Genomic DNA, 17,963 nt, shown 5'->3' with positions numbered 1-17,963 from the left:
CCAAAGCCGAGCTCATTCGAGTCCCGCGGGGGGCGCCGGCTGTGGTTTAGGCCTCGGGAAGTGAGAATCGCGCCTGGTGCGCGTCGCCCTCGGCGTTCGCTCGTGTGCAGCACGGCGTACCTGACCAGACAGATACGACCCCCCCAACCCCCTCCACCCCCCCTGCGCCATGGAGGAGGAGGGGTGATGTGAGGTCAGGCATGGACACAGACCCTCCCCATTCCTTCCACCTTTGTGCACCCAAGTGCGGAGTGCTGGTATCCCCCCACGCGCCCTGAAACCCCCCTGAGGCCAAGCGACCCCCCCTCACCTCAGTTGACACCAGGTCTGTCATGTGTGAAACTGCCGTCGGGGCCCATTCAGGGTTCAGCTGTGAGATACATACCTTCGCCTGTTGTCGCCGTCGTTTGATACTGATTAGTTGCCATTATAATGGCATCACGGTGTGAATACGCAGCTAACGTCTTTGTTCTCAACTGCGTTTGTGGGTTTTGATGGTCTGGAGGAGTCCAAGCAATGTGAATAATGAGAAATTTAGAATTCTCTTCATGCACATTGAGCATTTTAATATTTCATTTTCCTTTCCAGTGCTGACGCATCCCACCTTTTTAGATTAAGCAAAAAGGAAGTGCGAACTGACTGGAATATTTCAGCCATGCGCAAAAATGTAATTATCTCTGAACGAACAAAGTCTGTCAAGAATCTCACCACCATTCCCTCACCTCACAACTCACGTTAGCAGCACCGGCTGGTTTGGGGTTAAAGAAATCCCCCATAGTTCCTCACTAAAGACAAAAGTACAGTAAAAGAATGGAGCAAGCAAAGCGTTGAATTTTTCAGCAGGTTTTTCGCGGGTCCTTGTCTGCTTTGTGATTTTGCTCTGCCTTCTGGGAACAGACCCATTTGTGTCTCTCTTTTGTCCTGGCTAGTCCTGCTGTTTTTTTTCCGCTAACCTGAGTATCCCATTAGTCAAATGGACTGAGAGCACAAGCCCTCTGTTCTTTTGTCGTAAAAGTCATTCCCACCCCTTCAAAAATTCTCAGTGGCTCTCCAGTAATGCGTGGCAATTAGACGTTATGAGCGCTTCAGAGTAGATTTATGTAGATGGTCTATGAAGTGCTTTTTTTTGAATTCGTTGGAGAGTAAAAGACTATTATAACAGTGATGATGTGAATGTTTAATGTCATTGTATTCCATCATTTTTTAGCTCAACATTTTAAATTCTGGCAGTGGTCTATGCAGTTAAATATGATTTGTAGTTATATCATGTGCTCATAAAATGAACATGAATTTAGTCAGTGGTTCGGTAATTTGAAATGAGATTTTGCATTTCACTTAGCATTTATCAAAGGAGGGTTCTTACTGGGATGGCATACATGCCATCCTACAGGTTAAGGGTTACCAGTACTGACAGATGGCAAAACTGCACTATTTTCAGGGTTTTCTACAGAAATAAGCACAAAGACCCTGGGGTCTGATGTTTTACAAGTATTGTGTAGCATTGAGTGCCATTACTTTGGGATAATGAATGTTCAGTTTGTGTGTGTTTTGCTTAACTTTTTATACCAGCAATTTTAACGGAAGATAGAAAATTTGTAGTTGAACAACACAATGGGATGAAATACACAAATATATAATGCAGGTATGATTTCACAGGTATGATTGCAGGTATGATTTCAATGCAGGTATGAATCACAGAATTCAAAGTGGTAATTCAGATGTGGTGGTTCAAGCCAAACTCTTAATTCCTTTCAGACGGAGGGAGAAAACGAAGTAAATAACGAGCTGGCCAATCGGATGTCTCTCTTCTATGCTGAGGCCACGCCCATGCTGAAAACATTGAGCGATGCCACATTAAAGTTTGTGTCAGAGGTATGTCTGGATGATGACCCTGTAGTTGGGTGTATTGTTTTGTTAGACTTGTTGTTAGATTTGACTGATAGCTCCCAGACAGCTTGTTTGAGATTCAGGCCTTTGAGATCTAAGCCTTAAAAAGGCAGAGGGCTCTTTACACGCATTGTGTATTGGGTTTTATGTAAAAAAGGGCAGACACCTGGCTTGTTGACATTGTTCTTGCTAGATTTTCATGGCATTTAAGACACAAACTGATGCTTTTTTTCCCTCGGTTCACACAGAACAAGAACTTACCCCTAGAAAACACGACAGACTGCTTAAGCACAATGGCAGGTGTGTGTAAAGTCATGTTGGAAACACCGTAAGTTTGTTTCATTTGGTTACACTCTTTTCTGTCCTCCCCCTCTCCTGCTCTGTATGCTTCTGTTGTATTCAGTTATGTTGTATGTTATATGTTATACTGTTATGTCATTTATGTGTAATTGTAAAATGATTTTGTATTTATTCATAAAAAGAAAAGCATAGCATGGTTCCTCGACAGCAATTCTAACCTGCATTTTCAGTGGATTGTAGTTTATGTAGTGTCTGTTGTGTGTGTGTGTGTGTGTGTGTGTGTCTGTCTGTCTGTGTGGTGCAGTCTGTGTGTACCTGTGTGTGTGCATAGTGTGTCTCTCAGTACTCTCTGCACATGTGTTTGTGTGTGTGAGTGTGTTTCAGTGTGTGTGTGTGAGTGTGTGTGTGTGCGTGAGTGTATGTTTCAGTGTGTGTGTGTGTGTGTGTGTGTATGTTTCGGTGTGTGTGTGTGTGTGTGTATGTTTCAGTGTGTGTGTGTGTGTGTGTGTGAGTGTATGTTTCAGTGTGTGTGTGTGTGTGTGTGAGTGTATGTTTCAGTGTGTGCGTGTGTGTGTGTGTGTGTGTGTGTGTGTGTGTGTGTGTTTCAGTGTGTGTGTGTGTGTGTGTGTGTGTGTGTGTGTGTGGCACAGTGTGCATCTCTATGTGTGTTGCGTGTCTCTCAGCGCTCTGTCGCGTGTCTGTGCTCAGGGAGTACCGCAGCCGCTTCGCCAGTGAGGAGACGGCCTCTTTCTGCCTGCGCGTGATGGTGGGCGTCATCATCCTCTACGACTACGTCAACCCCGCCGGCGCCTTCGTCAAGTCCTCAAAAATCGATGTAAGGACACGCCTTGCCAGGATACTAACCACGCTGATGGGCCTGCCGACCCATCTAACGGATGTCTTTTTCTTTTTGGGAACAGATGAAAGGGTGCATCAAGGTTCTCCGAGATCAGCCTCCGAACAGCGTAGAAGGTCTTCTGAATGCTCTCAGGTCTGCTGTCATCATTACTGACCTCTGTTACTGATGCCCTATAGCGTACTCTTATAGACACCCTTTCATAACTTTACCTGACAGTGTATGAACCTTCAGTGGTTTTCTGGATAGTGTAAGTAAATTGTGGGAGACTCGACACAATTTCTGTGGGTTATATATTTATTTTGTCAAACAAATATTCTCAAATTTCACACTTTCAATCTACACATATAATGACTTGGACAGATTGTGCAAGAAACACAACACTGTCAGCTGTGGCCAGGGAACATATTTTTTGTGTTTTTTTTTCTACAAGATGCACCATCAGTATTTCAATTTAATGTGGCCCGTCACTGTAGCCTTGACCCCAGTGAAGGTAGACACTTGTGGTCCGTTGTTGCTAGGGGGCAGGTCCAGCCCCCTTGTGACTAAACAGCGCCTCCATAATAGGATGAGTCATGAAATGGCTCTTGGGTTTGGCTGTCCATGTGGTCATGTGACCATGTCCTTGGCAACTTCACACTGTTGTTTCTCACACACCCCCTTTTTTCGTGCTGCAAAGCTGTCAGCCAATCAGGCCCACCCGTTTATGTCACATGACAAAGCAGCACTCCGGGGGGTATTCGCAAGTCCAAGAGGTCAGGAGTTCAGCAGTGACAGCTGATTGTGTCTCTGTGTCTGAACAAAATGGTGCTTGTACGATAATTTTCCTCTCTCTTCTCAATACAGGTACACAACAAAGCATCTGAACGACGAGACTACCTCCAAGCAAATCAAGACCATGTTGCAATAGCATCGACCACTGGAACCACTGCTGTCTACACACAGAATCAAAACGGTATTCTTAAATTGCAATGATGTACAGAATGTTTTTTTTAAGAATTTTGTTAAGAATCCATAAAAATTTTGCTCTTTCCCCCTATTGCAAAAGAACATCTTCTTGCTCTTACATAAGCTTCATCTTCTCTGTGCCAAAATTGTATACTGGAAGAAATAGCTGCAGATGTTTTTTTAAGCTTTCAAAAAGGCCATGTTTCAGTATGGCAGCTATTGATGCATACTGCATTAGAGAGGAGTAATTAGACTTGAAAACTGAGAAATAGAAATATATTATTTTTTGTCAGATCAAATGCATTTTCATTTTTTTCTCATCTCTTTGTGATGACATGTGAAGTGCAAGAGATGAGGCATTAAGTTATGTTTTGTAATGCAAAAGGTACCCACAACGTGACAGAGATTCTTAAAGTAGTTATATTGTTTGAGATTTGTATTTTTATAAAGATTCGATCTGTGTCTTATGTACGAGTTGTCATTTTTCTCATTTCAAATCCTACCTTTAAACTGTGATGCATGCACTTCGAAAATGAAAGGCACGTCTGATCGCTGTCAGCCGAAAACAAAATAAAGCTTTTGGTTTTCTAAACGTGGTCTGTACAAGTCTGCAGGCATTGCTGTTGAATGTAATCGTTTTTTTTTTCTTTCTTCCTTGTTCGTGTGTTCAGAAAACTGTTCATTCAGATCACCATCTGTCCATACACCAGAGGTACGAATCTCAGTTCCTGGGGGTGGCACTGGTGTTTGAACCAACCTTGAAATAACTTAATTAACACAATCCTTTATTCAATTTAACACCTTTTATGCATTTTTTTTGTAAATGATAAATCACAGTGGAATATTGTAATAGCACTAAATAGTCAAGACATATTTAACTACATTGTACCCCTTTGCACAAATTAACATAATTAACCTAAAGCTAGGCTAATTAACTTACTGGACCAGTTGAGTCAGGGGAGTTGAATGAAGCACACAAGCAGCCCCGTGAGAATGGGACATGGCTGAGACCCCTATCTTATAGCTACCCCTCCCTCAGCCGTCCTCACTCATGCCAACATTGACAGAGATGACTATGAGTCATTGCAGCACAGTTGAGAGATGCCGTTTGGATCGGAAGGCTCCAGGATTCCTGTGCACGCGCTGATGTTGCAATGTTCCAGTGGCAGACAGCCACGGATTTTCTCCCCCAATGAAAATAGGAATTCCTAGCCACTGTACAAATTTCGGGAATTCCACAGAAACCTAATCTTTTAAATGATGCAGTCGGCGCGCCACGCACATCACTTACAGTAAGCACACGGCTGCCCTGCTAGAGCATGGCTCATGATACGGCCAAAAACTGGACGTCACTTTTCAGACATGATCCAGGAGCGCTGTGGGAACGTAACCCTAAACGCAAACCCGTCTCCGTCTGCAATCACTCCCCTGCTGAGAACAGAAGAAACAGAGACACCAGGCACCGGAGAGGGACGAAGGTCAATGTGTCATTATTGACCTTGCGTGATGGTCAAGCCATTTGGTCTTAGAGTCGGGTGACTGACAGCACGTGGTGTTGCAAACCTGTTTGACAGCTGTTTTTGGAGCTTGGGTGACATGAGCTCTCAAGTAGCAACAGTCATTGTGCTGAGGTTAGGAGAAATTGTCTCTACCAGTTATTTGATTCTGATTGGAGATAGGATATATTAATAATGGTCATGAAGTTCAGTCAAAACGGTGTTCTCCTGGAATAAGACAGTATAAAACCTTAAAACAAGAAAGACATGGGTGTGTCTGCACAGATGGAATAGTTAGCTCCAGCTTTGAATGACATTACTTTATGCTCTATATACTTTATAATACAATTTATAATGTTCATGGATCTTTTATTTGTCAGTATCAGCCATACTTTAAGATACTGATTGTGTTCCTACTGCAATACATTTCTGTTGAAAAGCTGGCTCGATGCATTAGATTTAGACACACCCACTGGCGCTATTTCCTTTTCTGGGTGTGATATGGATTTGAATTCAGTTTTTTGGAATGAATATGCACATGACAAAGCTGAGATGAGACGCTATGGCATTCTTAGCGCAGACACTGAATCTCCAATGGCCAGGGCTCGAGACAGCGGTGCTGAAAGACGGTAGCGGAGGCTGTGGAATGTCTGACTCTGCCCGGATGACTGTGCCTGAGAAAGTGAGCGATGCCCGGCTTGTGGATGTTGATGAGATGGTGACTGGAGATGAGTGGCTCACACACGCACACACACACACGCGGGCACACACACAGGCACACACGCACGCCTCTTCTCTGATCCTCCGAAAATGGACCACTTTCGCTGCGTGTGCTGAAGTGAGTCGCGGTGAAAAGTGGCCCCCTGGGGTTAGTCATGCAGCAGAAAGAGGGAGGGAGGGAGGGAGGGAGGGGGGAAGAGAAAGAGAGAGAGAGGGAGGGAGGTATAGACCAGAAGAGGTCACCCTTTCTCTGTGCTCCACGTTTCTCCTTTCAGACTCTCAGCTCTGCACTGCACCCACAGCTAGGTAATTATAGCCCTTGCTTTGTGTGACAAGTTAACCTTAAACATTAAATGAAAGTTTTATAGTGCTGTTTTACTGTTTCAAACACACTTAGCCTCTCTGTACACTTGACATAATATTTGTCACATTTTTTTAAGAAAAGTTCCAAAGTAGAAAAGACAGAACTACATAAAAGCTGAACTGTAAATTTAAGGATCTACTGTGCGCCTTACACTGTATCCTGTGCTGTTGAAATTAGTGAACAAATTGTTGCAGAAACGTTTACATTATTCTTTGAAAATATATATTGAATAATGGTATTGAACATTGAGGTTTTGGAGGGAACCATATCTCCAACACAGGAAGTGTCACAAAGGGGTGTCGCTTTCTTTCACCTTTGGAATAGGTTTCAGCAGAGGACAGACACTGGTATGGCTGGTAATTGTCTGGAGTTTAAATATTTTACCCTATGAATGAAAGTCGCCCACAGTGTGATTTTACTTTTTATCAGTCTGCATGGGGTCATGTCACAGTGCGGAACACAGGGTCTGATCAGAGCCCAGTGAGAGAAGCTTACACACACAAGCTTTAAATCGACATCTTTAAATATCTGGCCCTTCTTCTCCCTGACCGGTACGCTTCAGAAGCCGTCGATTAAAGAGTGCGTCCTCCCTGAACCCACTTCCACGTCTCTGCGGCATTTTACAGGATGTCAGAACTGCTATCATGTTTCATTTCTTTTTTTCCCATTCTTTCCCACATCCTGCTGTTACTTCATTTTTAAAGCATCCTGTGGAATGACACCCCCCCCCCCCCCCCCCACCCACTACCACCCTCCCACCATCTCTCCGTCACTCTGGATGCTGAGTAACTGGAACAGCTGGGAGAAAGGTGTCTAACATTCCTCCCGTCTGGTGTGGCCAGGAACTCGGCTTCCACTTCAGCCAGATGGAATGTTGGGCCCACGCCCGTCTCTTATTGGCCGCTGAAAGTCAGCTGATTCTCCTGTGGGTTGTAAAAAAATGGTGGGGGAAAAAAAAGTAGAGCAGAGCTCCAGTTCCTCTCTGCCGAGGACAGGAAGAGAAGGCTTACGGCCGGAGCGGGCGATGCTTTCCGCGTTCCTGCATCCTTTTCTGCGTTGGAGGCCAAGCCTGCTGCCGACGTTGTTTGGTTGGCTGAAAAAGCAAATACAGTCATTGTTTTTTCTGGAGTGCTTCCTGTCTAACTGACTGCCTGTCACTGGGCAGGGAGCAGCATCACTGACCCCGTTCCCAGGGGCACACAGCCCCAGTGGATGAGATTTGGCACAGTATGTTTTGTCAATACCATAGGTAAACCTGGAGAGGAGATTTCCCTCTGCCTTTTCTGTCCAATCAGCTGATTGGCTGAGGCAGTCACCTGAACGATCTCTGCAGTGGTTATCCTGCTAAATCCCTCTCATGAAGTGGGAGGGGCCCTGTGTTCTAGATGGGTTTTCTGATTGGTGTGGACATATTTTCATGATGCTGCTGTAGCCCTGAGTGACCCCTATTTATGTTGTGATTCCACGCCCTGTGGTTAAAAGACAACATAAGATGTGACCCTAGTATTCTGGCCATATGTGACAGTTGCATGTGTTCCTTAAGTTGTGAAAAGATCTGACACATTATACGAGAGAGACTCAGCTTTGATTGAGTTTCTGAAAGACTATATGTGTGTAGTTTCCAGTGACAACTGATGCTTCTCACTGTGCCTGATGACTTTTAGGTGCTTATGCTCATGGCACCATGGTAACTCATCATCTCAAAGGGACTGTTACCCTCTTTGAATATCTGGTTACCCGCCTACTGGACTTCCTGTGTCCTGGTGTGTTACACTCTGTGGGAACGTTTTCCAGGATAACTGACCACGGCTTGTCAGCGAGGTGGCCACTGTTTGAGGAATTGTAAACTGATAGACTGAGAAAGCCAAAGAGCTGAGCTCTTCACTTGTGACTGTTAAGGCTTAAGTACACAATTTGGATCTCCTCAGTGTATCGTTACCATACTAAAAGTCATGGTTCACCCTCCTATGTATGATGTCAAATTAATGAAAAACTGCACAGAAATGTACAGGGGTCACTTTCAGACGACATCACCAGATTATACATTATGTGGCCTCTCCCTCGACCCTCTGTTAGGGAAAAAAGTTTTGAACCTTTTCCCATCTGTTCTGATGGATGACGATTTAGCCACAGTCGGTACTCGAGAGACGGAGCAGGAAATGAAAAGGGACACTTGCATTTTTCTCATATGCTTTTATTGGTGCAGGAAGTATCTTCTTTTCCCGCACTTCGTGGAAGCGCTCTGAGAATGCGCAGGCATCTGGATATCCGGGTACCGTGGGGGCATGGGGAGTGCTGACAGAGCCTCCTGGCGAAGCACCGAGTGACGGGCATCCCCCCCCCCCCCCCCCCCAGGGGGTCCAGGACAAGAGGCCTGTGATGGGCAGCTGGGAAATGCAACGTGTCCAACGGGAAGCGCCCTGCATAGTTACTCATGGCCGCCAGTTCTTCTTGCAGGAGCCTTGCCTGGAAGCCATCCCGGAACCAGATCTGCTTCCAGCTCACACCCTGAGAACAGGCCAGGATGTTGCCAAGTTTGTATTTTATGGTGCGTTGCGGTAACCCTGGCGGAACTACTTAAAAAAAATCGTACTCTTGTCGAACTTAATGGGTGAATGAACTCAAGGCGACCTCGATAGGAATTGTTCCTACAGTATATGGTAAAGACCCTATGTTGTTTTTAATCCATGGAGGCTTAGCTTCCTGAATCTGAGAGGATGTATCCCACAATAGGAAGCAGGAGGGCGGCTTCCTCTTATTATTTTTCAAATATGGTCATTCTTCTTTTTATTCAAGGCGAGACACTTCTTTTGAAAATAGAAAAATAACAGGGACCACCACATTTGCAACGGGGTATGAAACAAATGATGTCAACGATTGCTGATTTTGGAGTTTAACCCTTTAATCAGCTGGAAACGTTCATGGCGCACAAGAGCAGAAGACTCCCTCCTGCTCTTCTGTGGAGCAACGTGCCTCTGTCCCCAGATAGAATGTGTTACATGCGACAGAGGACAGGGTCTTCCTCACAGGGAACTTTCATGTTCAAGAGTTTGGTTTGAAAAGAAGAGACAGTTTCATTTGAATCTGGGTATGAAACGCTATCAGTGATATAATCAAAATGATACCAATTAAAACGGTGAGCCAGAGCCTATGAGAGGTTGGGTCTAGGTCCATTGGAACTTAAGTTAATTGGTAGAATTTCCTGATAACACTACAGAAAAGCAAGAGTACAACACATGGTCTATGATGTCTATCATACCTGTGTATTCTCCAGGGGACTTCCTTTGCAGGTAAAGAGCAAACACACCAAGCACATCTGAGAAGTTGCTATAGGAAACCAGTAGAATTACAGTGTGGTAATTCTACTGGTAACAGCAAGTGGACTATACAAATGAAGTTGAGTTTATTTGCACATTAAGTCAAGTTTGTTTGTGCATCGCTGGTGTCAGGGAAGCAAACCTAAATTGATTCTGGCATGGCGCACTTGTGTTATTCCTTGGAAACATATCTAACTGTTTTGCATGAGTAAACATCCAGCTCTTTAAATGGGTGAATCATCTGCTGATTGAGGTTTGTAAGTCACCCTGGATGAGGGCATGTTATTTCCTTTCTCTGTCTTTCAGCACGTGCCAATAGCATGATTCCCAGGCTGACTTTCTAAATTGTGACATCCTTGTTGCTGTTTTTTTTTCCCACCAAGGACAACATGGCAAGGAAATTCAATCATCAGACGAGCGCCTTCCTCAGCTGCCTTGACGTCCAAGTGCAATAAACCGATCTGCTTGAGCTAAACCCCCCTGAAGCCTTTCGAAGCCTTTGGACCGTAATGAACAGGTACTTGAGCAGAATCCTTTAGAATCCGCGTACAGTAAGCCGCTCTCGCAGCTTCAATCAGCCGCAATACCGGGGCAGGAAGGTGGGGCTCTGGTCAGTGCTTTCGCACTGTGGATCAGCAGATCTGTGAGGGGCTTAACAATCGCACTGGGCTCTATAGCTGTAGAAATGAGCAGGGTGCTTTCCAGGATTGCTCTGGCTTAACCCGACTTTTGACGGGATGCAGGATTTACTTGGAGGATGTGACCATTAGAAGTCAGTTGGAAAAAAAAAAGCTACTGCTGGATCCATCTCAGCAATGCCAAAGCTGTGTTTCCCCTCCCTTGCAGACATACAAGCTGCAATGCTCCTTTCCTGTTGAGCTGAGACCTTGTGTTAGATTTATTCCTTGGACCTAGGGGGGTGTCTGCTTCTCTTATATGCATTTGGATGGAATCTCAGCTTGTGAACGTTCTGCCCCAGATCAAACTGTGACACCCCCCCACCCCACCCCACCCTGGGGGTTATGTTGACCTGGGCTTCGTTTCTTCACACCTCCCGATCTCCCGGATCTCACCTCACCCGTCCCAATCCCCGGCCCGAATGACGGGGATTGGTCCAGGGAGCACAAATATGCAGCCCCCCCCCCCCCCCCTCCCCCCATCCCAAAGAACACCCCCTTGGCTCCCCATCCCACCGGATACAGGTCACCTCCTCCCCAGAGGTGCTAAATTATCCCTGCTTTTTCGGTCACACCCTGTACCCCTGAACATCTCTTTCACATGGGACCATTAATCACAGAGACTGGGACACTTTCAGTGTTAGGCCTATTTGGTCCTTTGCTCCACGGCTCGCAGGGAGGGTGTTATACTGTACGCCCACAGCAGTTCGGGGTCACCTCAGAATAGGATGAAATGGATTCCGATGTGACCGTTACTAAGTCACACACATTCCCTTCTCGTGACTCATAGGAGAGTGGCGGACCATCTTTTCCTCTCTGTCTCAGTATTAATAACAACTAAAAGCTCCCATGAACAAGCCTGTATTCGTGATTCATTACAGGCATTGCTTAACCATTCTCCTCCATCTCAAATTGCAAAGGAGGATGCATCTGGGTGACATGTTAGGGGTGACATAGACCCAGAAGTTAACTATTTGCATTGAGCAGTCACTAGTGAACAGCTGGTTGGTCAAAAACAATTCGTCTGGTACATGCAAAATTATCCCCTATCCCCTCCCCCCACAGTCCCTTTCAGACAGGTGTATTTGTTGTGATTTATGGACAGAATGTGCTGGTCAACTCATTTTTTTTCATAATATATGTATGTATGTATTTATCAGTGTTCATGTATGTATGTAGAACTGCAACAACTCAAAATAAAGTGCCTTTTAAAGGAATGTTGCCCCTACCACACAGTGGGCCAATGAGACCTGGGTTAACCTGGATTAAAAGCAGAACTAGCATGTAAAATTCAGCTCCCAGAAAACATTTGAAAAAGCCACAGGCACAAGCCACAGGTGTCCATTTGCTACATGACCTATTCAATGTAAGCAGAGGTGGTGGCCTAGGGTCATAGCTAATAACATCTGTAATGTTGCTATGGCATGGCAACGTTGCTGCAACATTGCAGCAACGCAGCGAGGATGTTGTGTCGGTGTGCACTTGGCATCTGCAGGTGGCAGCAGAAGCACGTCAGATGGCATGACTCAAACCAGAGAGAACACTTTCTTCTTGAGATTGACATCTTGTTCAAAAACTTAATGTTCTTGAACATCACACTGATTCTGGATCAGTGGAACAGAAGATGTTTCGGCCGTTTTGAGAATCAGTGCTAATGATGGGTTTCTAAAGTGGTGAAGGGTGGCGCTCAGACCACTGAACTCTAAAGGTCAGCAGTTCAAACAGTCAACAGGACAACAGTTTTGAGCTCTTCAACAGCGTGCTTTTCCTCAATAGCATATGTAAGTGCCCAGCACCATAAATGCATGAAAAATGTGTCAGATATACATAGTTACATGGAGAACAGATAAAGGTAACAGTAGCTACAAGATGCTCTTTCAAGTTATTTTGTTGTTGTGTGGCATATTCATGAAAGACATTAAAAACTATACACAGGAAGTCAAGCGAGAATGTGTTCCGGGTGTGTTCACCTTCATAAGGGCCTTGCAGACCAAGCTCCCCACAACCCCAAGCAGCAGCTGTTAGAAGTGCACTGGTGTTTTTATATATAAAAATTACATACTGTCTTGGGTAAGAATAGAATGTGAGATATATTCTTCACCCCATCCATTGCTCTGCAGGTGGCGGGCTGCTTGTGTGAAACTGTGTGTGCTAATATGTCAGAGGTTAAACCTCCATTTTGATGTGACTCGTAAGAGTGAAAAGTTTCAGTAAATAACAAGAATTCATTCAAAGAATGACAGATCATGAAAACACCAAAAACTACATTGAAATCATAAGCAGCAGCCATTTTGGTCATGACACTGTCACTGTTGTGACACTTATATTTCTACATAAATCCATACAGTAAAATATGGTACGCACATCAGGAAGCAGTTTGTAGATCTTTCAGAAATAAGCAGTGGGCCTTGCGCTTCAGTATAATTTGAAATGTTTTGTGTGGATGCAGTAACACAGATAAGGTTTCTTGAGTTCATGAAGAATGAAACTTGCATTTGCATGTGCTCCAAGATGCTAATTGTTGATTACCTCAAAGGTTGTAAATGAAATATTCTGTCAGGAGGTATGCTAATCAGGTGATTATATTAGCATGTTCACAGAAAACAAACTTCCAATGTCTGGAAGCCCTCTTTTGAAAATTTCATCTGAGGTACTTTCATCAGCCATAATTTTTCCCAGATTTGGATCCTACTTAAACATGGTACAGTCTTGGTCTGGCATTAATAATGATCTATGGAGCCAACAGAAGCAAACAGCTGTGGTTGAAACACATAATAACACTCATATATTCATAAATACTAAATTTGTAATGGTAGGAGGTGTCAGGATGGGCTACAAAGAATATACTAATAGGACCTATTTTAGGGAAATTTTAATGTGTGTGTGAATTCTCAGATCTTTTTTGATGTCTGAATTATGCTCAACAGGACCGTTAGACAGAGCTCGGCTGCTGCTTGTGAAACATTTTAAAACATGTAATATCTGGAATGATTTTCATAATGCCGTGTTCTCCTGAAAAAATGTTCACACTTCCTCCCACTGTAACTCCAACTGACACTGTGGCTTTTGGTTCGATGATCTGGATGGCAGCCCAGCTCAGAGACGGCGTGGTCGTTAGCCGCATGCCAGCGCGTACCCTCTCAGTGGGGTGAGTTCTCAAGACTTGCCATCTGACACGTTGGCACCAACAGCACAGCAGCGAATGTACAGTACAATGCTTACAAGTGTTTATGTACACAGTGCACTTACAACAAGGCTGTTAATATGTAATACGTAATTGAAAGTATGTAATAGCCTTTCTGTACATCCTCTATAGTAACATATGTATAAAAGAATCCTCTCTGTTCTTCCCCTGAAATCCCATCAAAGAACCTATTCCAACTACTAAGTCACCTGAGGTTGGTGCTTTATTTCCAAAGCTCTTGCGAGTAAAGTGAAGGAGTGAGTGAAGGAGGCCTTTTATTGAGGTGACAGCTTTGGAGCAATACTATAGTGTAGGTCAAAATTAGCAACCTTAGTGCACTACAGGACACTAGCAGCCTGCTAAAGCAGTGCTCAAACCACAGCACCTAGCCTTCCACATTCCCCTGTTTTGAGACTATGTGCTGGGAGTGCAGGTATTTACTTTTTAAATGGGCTTTTTAATGTTAACAGTTAACAGTTATGTTGCTCGCTATTGATCATACAGGCGTGAAACAGCTGCTGTGAGCACTAGACCCATCATTAGCCCTCGCTCCTGTCATCTCTCTCATCCCAGCCTTCCCCTCACCAAACAAAAGCTGTATTTACGGCGCGAAAGGGTGTAATAAGAATTAGGATAATGCCAGTGTGCCTGTGTTCAAAGGCACATCAATGACCGCTTGCGTGTTTCTTTATTGGAGGATGAAGAGGGGCGAGGGGGCGGGGCATGCTTCAATGGATGTGCATGTGCTGAGGCCTTGGTGGCGGTCCGGCTCCTACTGAAACTGAAAACCCTTAATCCGGCAGGAATGCGGCTCAAATCCCTGTGCCGGGGTGGAATTAGGGGCGAAGAATGAACAACAGGGGGACTGCAACGAGACCCTTCAGCAGGGATTATGGACCAGATAGGTCTTGCAGAGAGCAGGGGTAAGCTGGACAGAGGGGGTTAATTTACAGAAAAGTGAAAACCATGAGGATGTGGTGTAAGGTGTAATGAGCTGCCTTGACCATAAACCATTCCAAGAATAGAGAAAAGAAAGGTATGGCAAAACAACACCTTATCGTATTACGGAATGGAAAGCGGGTTCTTTCACAAAGCTACATTAGTGTGTTCTTTTCTGCATTCGACTCCATTTTGCAGCCAAATTCCCTTTAAGTTAAATTTTTAAAAATTAGTTTTTTTTTTTTCATCTCATTGTGAAGGAGAGCCTTCACCACCTCTCCCTTGTACCTGAAATGTTAATTGTCAATCGTGTTCACCTGTGTTGATTTGTTTGGGGAACCAGTCTTTTGGGTAACGAGTCACACCTGACTAATTGAAAGTGGATTAAATACAGGTGTTGAGAGCAGGGAGAGAAGGCTCATTTTGTCCCTGCTTTTGGTTGCTGTAGCCTGTTTTCTTTATCTTGATTGTTGTGTTTAAAAATAAATTTGTTTTAAACTTTTGTTCTTTTTGGTGCCTCTATGGGAGAAGTGTTGGCCAGCTTCTCTATACTCATTTTGACTCAACATTAACATGGAATCAAAATCAAGCTTAATACATACCTGTTTCAATTCATTTTGTGATGGGATAAGAATCATCACTGAATCAAATCAGCAGAACCATCATCTAACCCTGAAATCTCCCAGGGAGAAGTTAAGAATCTCTCCACAGGAAAAAACCTCCTTTCCTCACCAAACAAGGATGATCTGGCCATAAAGACCGATATGCAGCAGTAACACAACAATTCAAGCCAGCTAGGTTGGATTTTTTGTCAGCAGTTTAATTCAATCAGTTGGGCACACGTAAGTCAATAACAGAAGGTAATGATAACGAAAAAGACTGGGCAGTGATCGGTGCAAAGGTGCTGCTGCTAACCCCTTTTTTTTCCCTGTTTGTGTTCGGGGGTCCCATCCCTTGTGTGTAACGCTGAAGAAAAACAGCCGACCGAGAGAATGACTTCCTCTGTAGATAGGGTGCCACTTCTCAGAGCACCCTGGCAGAACTCCAGGAACGTTAGGGAGTGGGTCGGGGTGATAGGGTCGGGCTGTGAAAAACAAATTGACACGGTCGCTGTGGTAAATGGGGCAGGGGGAGAGAATGCCAGTTAGATTTCGCCGGCTTCGGAAGGCGGTTCATCCGAGACTCACCAGTGGATGTGGCTCAGCAGCGGATTGACTCATTGCGTCTGACTCGCCTCTGAGTGGCCAGCACCGACGCAGTGCTGAGGACGGAAAGTTTGTCTTGCTCTCAGACCATTCCAGACTGAACGGATGGGCTCTCTCTGTGAATCAGAGGAGCACATCTAGGACTTTGATTGAAAAAAGGCATATGTGACTGTATTTCCAGAAAATGTAAATGTAGGGCAAAACTACCCATTGATGAAATGGTTGAGTAAACACTGATTGAGAACAGAGACTGAATAAAAAAACCCTGGCAGAAATTACCCTTAGTAAACTAGATTTTAACAAGCGCAGTCAGACTTCAGATATTGGTCATTCTGATGAGCAAAACAGGGCCTCAAATCTCATGAGGAGGGGAAAGGTTGATAACGCAAAGACCTGTCTAAGAAGGAAACCACGCTCCGTGTTTTGTGACTGCGTGGTTGCTCTAATGTTATAATATAACGTAACTTCACAACATATCTTTAACATCAGGCCAGACCACCGGTCCAGTGCTGCTGCAGTGCTACGAGGGAGGCATATATAACCTGAGATAATGCATGTCTCTCCTCTCCTCAGAGAGTTTGTGACCTTCCCCACTGCATCACTGCAGCGTCTGCAACTTTGCCCCATGTTCCATGCCGCACAAATATGAATGAATATGAAACATTCTGCGCAGCATTCTCAGTTTTGCAGGTCTGCAATCTCCTGGTGGGAGTAGGGGATGGGGGGATGGGGGATGGGGGGGGGGGGGCGCTTGAAGGCATCTGCTGCAACGTTTATTGATTTAACTCTCTGAAACACCTCGACACCTGGTCATGCTCCAGCACTGTATCGCCGGGGGTGTTCGCGTTTAACCCCAGGGCGATCAAAAAAAAAAAAAGAAGAAGAAGAAAAAAAAGAACAGCTAGGGGATAGAATTATTAATGCGTGGAAAAATCTATAGCAGTCCTGTTCGGCTGCAGACAGGAAGGATTGAGTGAACTTGGCTGTTGCCAATACAGTGCATATCGTACAGCGGAAAAACGCAACAGATGCCAGGCCAAATGTGGGTGATGTGCGGTGATCCGACAGTGCGCCCAACAACAACAGCAGGGGTTCGGAGACGGTTTCACTTTTGGAAAGATCGATACAGACGTTTCGGCTCAAATTCATTTCCCCTTTTGGGACGGAGAATCCTGACGCTCACCTTTGGCCTGGAGGTGTGGATGGTTTGAGGCAGACAGAAGTCAGGAAGCTGACAACGGATTGGGTGTCTCCGTCCCCCGATGCTTCCTTGCTCGGAAGTTTGCCTGTCGTTCCTGTTATTGCTCTTTCTGTGACACCTTGGTGACAGCAGACATCCATGGAGTAGGCTCACTCAAGCTAATAGTAGCAGAACTTTGATTCATGTCTACTAGAGAGGCTTAACAGAAATTCCATGACATTTACCTATGTTAGTGGTGTTATTCTGGCAAGCATTTTTGCATGTGTCCAAAAATCCTCACAAATAGATTGTGCATTATACAGAAACACCATTTTTTAGTTAATAGTAGTAATAATGTAATGTAGATGTATGTAAGTATGCCAGTAGTACATGTATTACAAGTACAACATGTACTATGTAATATGTAGACTGCTATTATTAATAGTAAGCCCTCTGGTTCATGAAAGGGGAGTGATCAATATGTGGGCCTTATGTAGAGAAGGTCAAAGTAACTCCTAAAGCTCAGATGTTCAGACAACCAAGGATAAACTACAGCAAACCTAACTTCCCACTTTATTGTTGTATGGATAGGTTAAAAATTGTGATTATGTGATGCATCTGAGCACATTGCCTCATTGCCGGAAGAGCAAAGACCGATACAAGCCATGTGCTTTAGAGAGAAAAGCCACATTGATAAAATACTGATGCAACACCCTACTGAACATTTTACCCACAGCTCTGTATAACCATGGTTGTATTTTTTTCATAATAATGAGCAATTATAAAACATGCAGTAACTTTAATGCAAGGTTACCATATGCATGGCCATATGGTGCAATTTCCCGTAAATGCTGTGAATTTCTACACTGTAAGAACCAACTGCACCTCCC

General features: G+C 44.5%; 1 protein-coding gene across 2 annotated transcripts in view; it reads left to right on the top strand.

Annotated features, from left to right (window-relative positions):
- The window catches only part of fam49ba (family with sequence similarity 49 member Ba), a 50,692-nt gene extending 46,145 nt beyond the window's left edge, over positions 1 to 4,547 (top strand). For both annotated transcript variants that reach the window (XM_036519025.1, XM_036519026.1), the window contains 5 exons: positions 1,756 to 1,872; positions 2,136 to 2,215; positions 2,896 to 3,022; positions 3,108 to 3,178; positions 3,890 to 4,547. In XM_036519025.1, the coding sequence (XP_036374918.1) occupies positions 1,756 to 1,872; positions 2,136 to 2,215; positions 2,896 to 3,022; positions 3,108 to 3,178; positions 3,890 to 3,953 (459 nt within the window). In that variant the 3' untranslated portion in view covers positions 3,954 to 4,547. The remainder of the gene's footprint in view (positions 1 to 1,755; positions 1,873 to 2,135; positions 2,216 to 2,895; positions 3,023 to 3,107; positions 3,179 to 3,889) is intronic.
- Positions 4,548 to 17,963: the final 13,416 nt, after the last annotated feature.

Source organism: Megalops cyprinoides, chromosome 24 (genome assembly GCF_013368585.1).
Source record: "Megalops cyprinoides isolate fMegCyp1 chromosome 24, fMegCyp1.pri, whole genome shotgun sequence".
In the NCBI taxonomy this organism is placed as follows: Eukaryota; Metazoa; Chordata; class Actinopteri; order Elopiformes; family Megalopidae; genus Megalops; species Megalops cyprinoides.
The sequence above is the reverse complement of the archived record's forward strand: the minus strand, read 5'-3'. Positions and strand labels throughout refer to the sequence as shown.